Source organism: Symsagittifera roscoffensis, chromosome 7, assembly GCF_963678635.1.
Source record: "Symsagittifera roscoffensis chromosome 7, txSymRosc1.1, whole genome shotgun sequence".
NCBI classification, from domain to species: domain Eukaryota; kingdom Metazoa; phylum Xenacoelomorpha; order Acoela; family Convolutidae; genus Symsagittifera; species Symsagittifera roscoffensis.
Genome location: NC_087068.1, coordinates 7,563,320 through 7,573,948, shown reverse-complemented (window position 1 = coordinate 7,573,948; position 10,629 = coordinate 7,563,320). Strand labels below are relative to the sequence as shown.

General features: G+C 33.5%; 1 protein-coding gene across 1 annotated transcript; it reads right to left on the bottom strand.

The window, feature by feature from the left end:
* Nucleotides 1–611: 611 nt before the first annotated feature.
* LOC134851685 (uncharacterized) lies at nucleotides 612–9,613 on the bottom strand. Its single transcript, XM_063867875.1, has 2 exons — nucleotides 8,410–9,613; nucleotides 612–3,269 (listed from the first exon to the last, which is right to left on the bottom strand). The coding sequence occupies exons 1-2, from the start codon at nucleotides 9,166–9,168 to the stop codon at nucleotides 1,755–1,757; spliced, it is 2,274 nt and encodes a 757-aa protein (XP_063723945.1). The 5' UTR covers nucleotides 9,169–9,613; the 3' UTR covers nucleotides 612–1,754.
* Between the last annotated feature and the right edge of the window lie 1,016 nt (nucleotides 9,614–10,629).

Sequence of the window (10,629 nt, the reverse complement as noted above, 5' to 3'; positions counted from 1 at the left end):
TGGTATCTGATGATTTTGAGATCGATCATTGCAAGCTATCATTTCCCCTGTAAAATTAGTCAGAGTAAAATATCACCCAGGCATATCCAATCTTCAATTTTCGACTTATCGTTCCGTCTTTCAAAATAAGTGACGAACGAAATTTTTGTGCTCTTTTTTGGTTTGTTTTTTTTTGCACAGAAGTTTCGAACTTCAATTAGCTTTTTTTCAAGATTTTTTGTATCACCTGAAAGCTGTTGATGTTTAAAAACTAATATCACAAAAAGTTTTTTACCTGCAACTTTTTTGTAAGGCTATGGGGATTTGAAAATTGCTAATTTGGGATAATTAGAGCCTAAAATGATTCCTTACTTTAAAGCGTAACAAACGAAAAATTCTTATCAAGCGTAAGTGGCGAATAAAACGGAGGCAAGAATTTTTTTTTAAAGAAGTTACCACTTATCAGACGAAAAAATATCACTTGTACTTAACATATCGTGTGGTGAAATGAAATCTAGAAAAATGTTTCAGAAAAAATTTTCGAACAATTGGACAATTTTCCTTTTTTTTACTTCGAAAAGGAATTTATCAAAAGTTGTTCCTTGTTCTATCATCTATCAAACTAACAAAGATACAAACAAAACTTTTAACTTCTTTCCAGGCTAAAAATCAAACAATCATCATTAATTTTATTACATAACTCAATAATGTTTCATTTTTAAATGTTGCGTACTATAAAAGATATTTTTAATAGCATATGAACAATATTGAAAAAAGATGAGCGTCTGGAAATATCACAAAAACTTACAACATACAATTTATGGCATAATTCAATGAGCAACATAAACAGTTTTAGGTTAGTAAAGCTGAAAGGCTAATATGCCTGAATTTTAACATGTCTTTCTAGTTAACGGTAATCAGAAAAAAAAATAAGCGGAGGACCCTCTTATGCGCGTTCGCGATTATCATAATAAGCTAACAAAACATTCAAACATATCACGGAAAATCGCTGTCATTGTTTGATAGCAACGCTATCAACCTGGGTAAAGAATTTTTTAAGCTGAGTTTTTTTTGCCAGCCAATGAATTTGAATTCCTTCTGCGAACATGGTTTTACCAATATAGACAACGTATCTTTCCCCCTCTCGCTTTAGCTCACATGATGCAACAACTGCCGAATGCTTATCTGAATATTTACTTGTTTTTCATCCAGTTCGCTCTATTCGGAATATTAAACTGATTAGTTAGAAAAAACTTTGTGATATATTGCTCTAAGGAAGAACTTCATCCCTTGAATAACCGGCCAATTTTATAAGCTGCTTAGTGAAGGGTTAGGTTAATACACTGTTCATGGTAAATGGTATTAGACCATCCATTCCTTTTTCGAGTATAAGATCACAGTACAGCAGTATCGCAAACGAAGTATTTTTCAACGATGTCAACAATTATTTTCAAAATTGTGTTACGTGCAACGAGTATTTAAAAGTTTATTAATTTGAATTGTCTAAAAATGGAAAATCGATATTTCATATTTTAATTGCTGCCACAGTATCCGGATCACAGAGTCACCCAAAAAAATCCAAACTAAAAAATATCTCAACTTATAACAAATTTTGTTCACATCTTGCTTAATCAAAAACACTTTTTAATTGACTGAAACTTGCAAGCCGAAATGAAAGCGTTCGAAAATCTTCAATTTTTGGCGCTGTTTTCCAAATTCAACTCTTAAAATAAAGCGCTTGATATAACCATCATCTGTAAAAGTTTGCGCCTTTCTCACAAAACGAAAGACAATCGATCGTAGTCCTCGTGACCTGCTTGAAAATCTCCTCCAAAGCGCCACAAGAAGTTTTTCGCCAGTTTAATCACTCTCGTGAGAAGCCTCGGCTCCAGTTTTTCATCAAGTTTAACGAAACCATTTATCACGTAGAACGCTCTGCAGTTGACGTAACAATCCAGAGTCGGGTCAATTTCAGCTCTGAATGGATGTTCATCGCTAATTTTTGAGTCTCGCGAGATTAGGCGTATAATAAACATTTCCACCTGTGGCAAGCCTGCGAGTAATTTCAGGATAGTATTGTCGTGATTATCAGAAGAATCTGCAGCAATGCCTACCATAAGAAGCTTAATGTTTGGGAATGGAGCTACATTTTTGATAACTGATTCAATTGATTCGCGACACTTCGCAGAACGTGGCGAAGGAACTTCCCAGATAAGCAACTCGGTCAAAAACGGAGATAAAGAACATTTCTTGAACACATCAAAAGACAACTGTAACGTTCTGCAGCTGTCTGGCAGTACGTCTATATGGGCCGTTTCCTCAGTATAGAGTTCGTCATCAAGAGCTAAGAACTTAAGTTTCGGCGCGTGATGTTTCAGAAAAACTGGCCACTTGGGTAGGCAAGGAACACTCGTAAAATAACAACTCAACGAAAATCTTTCCACTGTGAAAATCTTCAGCTCTGGGAAGATAATTTCCTCTCCTGGCTTGTTATTTAAAGGGAGCAAGGAGCAATAATCCGTCCAGTTTCCTATCAAATTCAGCTCTCGGAGACAATTTTGACGAGGTATCTCAGCATGTTGTTGAGTTCGGATTCCGTCTCTACTTCCGAATGTCAATTTCTCCAGATTAGGACAGGTTTTATATGCAATCGCAGTTGCTGGATTTCGAAAATTAGTGTATCTAACCTGTGAGACATGCTTTAGATTAATGCTTAAGTGGTTGAAATCAAAATCAACCGAGTCTACTCTTTCGAATGCTAACTTAGTGGTTGGGCTACAAACATATTTGATGATTTTGCTGACAATTTGTTCAGAACTGTGCCTGTCTACTCGATCAAAAACCAACAGTGAGCAGCTGGGTTTTAAAAAGTCGGATCCGTCACAAATCCCTTTCATGAACTTCGAAAGACCAATGTGACTGTCCTGCTCAAAGCCGACGATCAAGCGCCATACTTTCCATTGTGTCCTCATTCTAATGAAGCTCAATATCTCCACGCCAAAAATAGATTGATCTGTGAAATTCTTCTGCAGTTTCTGAACGGGATTGATTCTGATGCTTAAATGCAGAAGTGTGTTTTTGGTTTCGGTCTCAAAACGTTTGCAAGTCATTGAAAAGCTAAGTAAATCGACGAGAGACGCCGATAAGTAATTCAAAATCCCTCGGAGAACAAGATTAGGCAGATCGGTCAGAGTTGCAGCTCGTCTACAAGATGCGAAGCCTTTTTTACTTTCCAATTCGTTGAGTTTGTTGGGCAATGTTGCCTCTGATTCAGATTCTATGCTCGTCTCCTGAAAACAACCTTGAAAATTTATATTAGTTTCTAAAATTTGGTTTAGAATCAACCGTACAATTTTTCCCTTAAATCAAATTAGGGGGGACAAAATACCAGTTTTTCAGAAGTTAATCTCGAGGACAAAATAAACTGATCTAATTAATCAAACAAATTAATTATATTAAATATTTCAGGTTGTTCGCAGTATAAAATAGCGTATAAAATTTTATGCGGAAATAAGTTTCAGAGTTTGTACCATGTAACTAAAGCCAAATGAAAGCTTTCGGTGAAGTACTACATTGCAGTTTGAAAATGATACTTTTAATAAGCTAATAGGAGTTGTTATAATTTAGGTTGCTAAAACCAAAAGGATTAACCGTTAAACGTCATTGATTTCTGCTTGGAACATTTTATGCAGTCATTCAGGAACTTTTTATGCTTGCAAGTACTTTCAAGAAGTTAGCTGCTCGATTAGAGAAAAATGGATGAATATATAATCATTCAAATTTTTCCAATTGAGTTAATTTCATGAAAATACTTGCAAGCATAAAAAGTTCCTGAATGACGGCATAAAAGGTTCCAAGCACAAATCAATGACGTTTAACGGTAGATTTTTCATGAAGTTGGGGAAATTAGGGAAAATTGGATGAATGAAAATTGGAGGATTATATTTATATTTGCGCTGGGAGTCCTCAAAAAATTGAGGTCTAATTTGAAAGTAAAAATAACCAGTTTTTGCGTAATATGTGCAATTGTTGATTTAAGTATCGTAATGTACCTTGCTTTTAACTAATGAGCTAAACCCAAAAATAAAATGAAAAACATCCCGCAAAATAAGAAATTTAAGAAACCCGATTTAAAGATATTTCTTGGAAAACGAACAAACAAAACACTATAGGGGTTGATAATGATAAATTACTTAGTTCATTTAAGCTCTGAAATGCAGTAAAATAGTGTAGGCAATGTCGAGGCGAAGTCGATGTGCCAGCAGCGACAATACTTTACCCGCACTGCAGTTGCATGGATAATAATCAATTATACTGTCATTTTACTGTCAGTATTCATAAAATTACAGAAGTAATCGATCAGAATCCATTAAAAATGGACTATAATCCTAATATTTTTATATCAATATAAACCGTTATAATCAACTATAATAGTTTTTTTTAGACGTTATTTGTGAGTTTTGCAGGTTTTGCAGGTTATCTCACTTCCTGTTTAAAGCTTATACTACGGATTACGTTTCACAGACCTAAACTTTTCACATAAGTTTTTACTCGTTTAAGTTTCTCTACTTTTTCAATTTGGCAGTTTACAAGTTTATTTTTTTGTTATTTTTTTACCATCGCCATAGTAAAAAACTACCAATCGCCCATTACCTCCCCCACCCACCCCACCTACTACCCCTCCCCTCACTTGAACGACGGGGGTACTTAATGGTTGAAGGCGGGGGGATTGATGAGGTGGGTTGGTTCTACGGGGTGATATGGTAGGGGAAGACCTGGGACATGCATAAACTTGCGTTTCAGGGCTCGAAGTGTTTTAACAATTTGGTGTCATTTTGATGTAATTGTGCAAATTTCTCATCCACAACTTTCAAGAGTTTAATTAGCTGTAAGCAAACTTGATTGTCAACATACTCGATTATAATCGATAGCTAAATGTTGAAATTAATCGATTAAAATCCCTTAAAATTCCATTTTCATGGTTGGATGGGTTTTGAAAATCGGTTATATGGGTTAAGTTTTTTTTTGCCAATATAATCCATTATAATCGATTATTTTCCATAAAAATCCAGTGCGGGTAGTGTTTTTCATCAAGATTTCTGACTTGAATTAGAACTCGTGACTCAAACGACTATCATTTTAGATGTTGAATAGAGGGGGAAACTTAGAACAAAAACATGAAGAAACGTTTCAGTTGCCAAACATCAAAACATTTCAGTTGCCAAACATCAAGATTGTTTTGATGCTTGATAAATTTGGAATAAATTTCTTACTAGTTACGACACAATGAAAATTTTTATCAGAAAAAAGCCAGGTATCCAATGACTATTAGAGGTAGTGTTGTGTCATGTAACTTTTGCCTGAGTCTCTATGTGTTTCTTGCTTTTGCTGGTGAGTTTAAATTAGTATGTACTTTTTTACATAAATTTATGTAAAGTTTGTCATATGTCAAATCAGCTGCGTTTACCCGGGCTGACCTCTATACACCGAAAATGCTTATCATACAATTCCATACATCAAATGTATTTAAAAATGCTTGTCATGTAATTTTCGTAGTTTCGAAAAATGGTTAAAAAAACTATTTTCTGCGGCTGTTTGATTCTAATAAAAACTGTATGACTAGCATTTTTTTGATGGCGACACAAAAATTTTCAAAGTAGTTTTGAAATTGCCCCTGAATTTTTGTTTCAACCACATATCGAATTTTGTACTCAAACAAACATTTTCTAACAAAAAATTTTGTGATCATTTTATGTTCTAGTGTTCATAACGTAGTCCAGGCTACACTAATCTTGGATTTTTTCCTTTTCGTTGAATATTTTTTTTACAAAAAAAAACTGAAAATTCCTACTCCTTTTGTATGCATAATTATGTATGCCTTGATCAGTGTCTGATGTTTTTGAAATTTAAACTTCAAAAGTAATCATTGTTGAAAAATTTTGCCAGAATTCAAAAGTTTGTTACTTTCGTTATATGATTTGTGAAAGACAGGTCTAAGATAAATCAGGTCGTTTTCTATGCAATATAAATGCAAGACCGTCCAACCCTTGGCGTTTTGAGTAAATCAAAGGTTTTTCAGTTGCTTTTTATTACGAACTAAACTAAAAAAAAAACATTTCGGTATATGGAAAAATACTAGAGTTTTCATACAGTTTTCCGTACGTATAGAACTGCATGGCAAGAAGTTTTTCATAAATGGAAATTGTTTGAAAAGAAGTTTCAGTCAACCCGGGCAACAGTCTTACATGATTTGCACTTCATTCGCAGCAGATACGCAATACTTTGTTTTCTACAAAAACATATCTGCTGTTTTTGGTACGTTCATAGAGTGCTTTCTGTAGTATATGGTCGTCTCTAGCAGATACTTAAAAAACATCAAACTGTAGATTGCTGATGCATGTTCCACAAAGACGATGATTACATAAAGAAACTGTACAAATGTATGAAACAACTTTGTATAACATTTTGAAGAATATTTTAAAAAGGTAGATTAGAGTTACAACTTGAAAAAAAAAATTGTTTATGTGAATGATGAGATACTTTTTTTACAGCTAATTAACCTCAAGGAAAAAAATCATAAATTAAAATTCAGATGCATACTCGAAGTGCATAATTTAATCCTCGGTAAAAAGTCTACGTTATCAAGGGAATACAATGGAAAAAGACCAACGCAAAAAAAAAGAAAATTGTGGATTTGAAACAGATGTTTCTTAATTCAACTTTTTGACGGTGTATAATTAAAATTTCATAAGGATAATTAAAGCGTTAATAATCGATTATGATATGATTTTAGTACCAGTCTTACAAAAATTGAGAAAAAGTTGATTTTAATCAAATCATAATCGATTAGAATCTCTTTTTTTGAAAACAAATATAATCAATTATAATACAGTATAGTCGATGATAATCGATTAGTTTCATCCGAATTTCTAATTCATTTGTTTTGCAGAGAAAGTCCACTATAGCCGATTATAATTGTTTATCATCCCTTGCGTTTTCCCATTTTGTCCTCGACTTTGCACCTGAATTACTTATATTTTATGCTGTTCACAGACGTTCGTTCAAGTAAAAAATTGACAAATTGTCCTAACAGATTTGAAATCAATTCAAATTTATAACGTCTTTATTTTCTAATTCTTCTGGATTATAGTTGTTTCATGATGCACATTTGAAGTTTTTTTCACTACCAAAATATCAGAACACAGCTTTTTTTACTGGTTTATATAAAAGAATTATCTTTCACCCACCGCGGGATTCTTTTAACTAATATGCAGGGATCTCTGTGAAACTCTTGTTTCGTGGTAAGACTTTGTGTTCAGATGAACCAGAGAGTGACAAGGCATCTCACTATCGGAGATTTTTTGACAGAAAAAAGGATTATAATCTATTATATTAGATAATAATAGTTTATGTATATTATAAGAGATTATAAAAGATTATAGCAGATTATGAGAGATTATAAGAGATTTTTCTGAAAAATTATAATCAAATAGAATTGATTATAATTTGTTATAATGTCATGAAAAATGTTATCATCCTATTGGACTATAATTTGCTTAACCATCTAAATTTCGCGCTCATAATTAATTATAACTTTGATAAAATTACAATTGTAAATCTAATATAATCAATTTTTTCTCTTTTTACTGAGCGCGGGTTGCATTTGTTTGCCAGAATTTTGCAAGGTTCGCAGTCCAGGTCAACTACTAAAGTCAATAATATGATCTCTTGCTTAAAGTTTCTTACTTTCTCATACCTAGACAAGGGCAACTTCTCAAATGACATAATTCCCAAATGGCATAATTTCCAAGTTTTCATTGTAATTAAAACGTTTTCTCACAATTTATATTTCTAAGGTTTTGTCAGGAACAAAAACATGTGAACAAAATTTAGAATTAATGGCTTTTTTGAATTTTTGTCAGAAAATTGACCAAAAGAAGCTCATCAGTAACAGCAAGCTTATTCTTTTCGCGTTTGATGATAAATTTTGCAATTTTTTCAAGATAAAATGTCAATCAACATTCGAATTGGCAGTTTGACGGATTTTTTACATGAGTCACCAAAAAGTTTGTCTCGATTTTTCTAATGCAAATGTTGCATGAAAGTTAAGCCATTTGGGAAATTTTTCACTTTTATGCCATTTGAGATGTAATCCTTGATAAGTATGCATTTTATCTTGAGTTGAATGTAAGCACATCAAGGCAGTAACCTTTAGAAGGCGGCTATAATTTGGGATGGGGCTATAATCTGTCTGACCAATTTTTAATCAATGGAGACCCTATTTATTTCATTTTTCATGCAAAAAAAATCATCGTGCTAAAAGTTTCTCATGTGCTGCGAATGATAGTAATTTTGTAGACTTTCAAGACAACTTCCCAACCTATATTAGTATAAATTTTGTAAGGATAAAGTTAATAAAATTAAACATACCTGAAATGATTTTATGTTTGCCATGGGCACAGATGGAGAAATGGGAACCGCTGCAGGATCTTCTAATTGTGCCGGCTGCAAATTTTTCAATGATTTAGAAAATTCTGATCCCTCAATGTAGACCAATAAAACAGTGGACTGACTTAGTGCATGTTGAAGCTCGTGGTCAGAAGAAAACAGAACTAAATCTCCATCAAAGTCTTTCCATCGCAAAATAGTATCACCTTTATTTGATGCTAGGTTCGGGAATAAATCCGCAAGCATGTTTTTCAGCCCTGAAAACTTCATCTCACCGGTATTTTCAAGTTGAAACCTTCTAATGTCGGTCTTGTAGAATACTTTGACGGCCTTCGACACAAGCGTAGATGTGCTTTGGTTTTTTGGCTTTGATGGTTGGCTGTTTAGCTGCTGAGACAACTGGTGAACAGTCCGCTCAACTTTAGACAATCTCTGGTCATTTGCTTTGAGACCAGCTTCGATTTGCCGCAATAAAGCAAAAAGTGAAGTCCCAAGACTTGGCTGAGCACTTTTTAGTAATTTTTCTAGCTTTGAAAAGTTGAATGTTTCAAAATCCTCTGAAGCAAATGCTGTTGAAGAAGTTTTATAATCGATTGATACAGTCTCTGGAATTATCGCAGTCCGATTCTCGCAGTCCTTGGAGTTATCGTCAGGATTTGATCGCTTCTCCAAATTTTCTGGTAGCCGCCAACTTTCTTGCTCCAGCCTGTAAACTCTAGAGACGTCGGCTTCTGAATCCATCTCTGCATTCTTTGATTTCCTCCGATTTTGAATCTGAGTTTAGACTGCAAAGTTTCTAAGGATGCTGCTTTTATCCTGGTATATGCGTGCGGGCCATTGTTCACGAAAATAATTCGACGTTGGTGGTTTTTATTTTGCCAAAAAACAAAACTCGCTGGCGAATAAATTTTGTAAATAACTTTGTTTTAACTAGAAAAGACAAAATAGTTTGTAAGCACGAGAGAAGACAAAATCAACAAAATTAATAACTATTTTTTCAAAGCAAGTAGCACCAATTCTGTAAGGACTAATATATTCTTATACATTGTGCAAAAGCTGTATAATCCAGACTTAAATAAAGTTGTTCAGTTGTTCAAAGATTTTTGTGCAGTTTTGCTTGGTAACCATGTTACAACATTACATGTATTGTTTAATAGTTTGCAGAACACCTTTTGCAAAAAAAAACACTCATGTTTGCTAAATATTAGAATGGACACTCGGTACGCAGAGTCTTGCTTCGTAATAAAACTTAGTCCCGACTTGCAACATTTCTTATTCAGAATCAAAATTGACAACGAAGTTTGAACTTTGCTAACTTAGATGAAACAAGCATAGCGTGCGAATCACGTTTTTAAAAAAGTCTTTGCACACCTGTTTCATGAGCAAATGCCTCGTGGCTATAAACAACCCCGAGATAGGTTAGAACCTTCGATCGTACACTATGCATTTAGCGTTTCCAGCCACCAACTTTTTCCAAATTTTTGTTTCAAATTCTCAAAATCATCTCTGCCCTTCGATAAGAATGACATGCATCAAAAACTCGAATGATAGAAAAGTTCATTGAAGTTCTAATGATAGAATTAACCCTCCAGGAAAATGAGAAAGATGAAGAATTACACGGGTTGTTTAATAATAAAACCGTGTTACGTTATAAAACGGTCTTAAGTATTCTGTTTTAAAACTTTCAATTTTTAGAGTGAAAATTGGTGCAAAAATCCTAAATCGGAAGAAAAGTGAAAAACATTCAGAAGTAGTATTAGATAGAGATCATAAAATTAACAAACGATAGAGAGGTTTAAAGTATGAAAAAAGAAACCAATCAAAAATAAAAACCTCTGTATTAGATGAAGGCAACTGGTCAGATGCGAATGCCGCAGTGACAAAAATGGATGAAACTGATTATAAACAGAAAAATTTACAGATTAAATTCAGTATAGAATCGATTTATCTACAAGCATTTTGCGAACGATAATCGATTCTGTACAGATAGGATCCATTTTCTTCACATTTTTTTTCATAAAACCTGTATATAACCTGTAGATAATCTGCATATAGTCAGTATATAATCTTTATACAATAAAACCTGTAGATAATCTGTAGATAATGATCAGATGACATGTAGATAATCTGTAGATAATCTGTATAAAATCTGTATCAAATTGGCTATATTGCCTAAAAACTAGAGGGGTGCTAACAATTTCA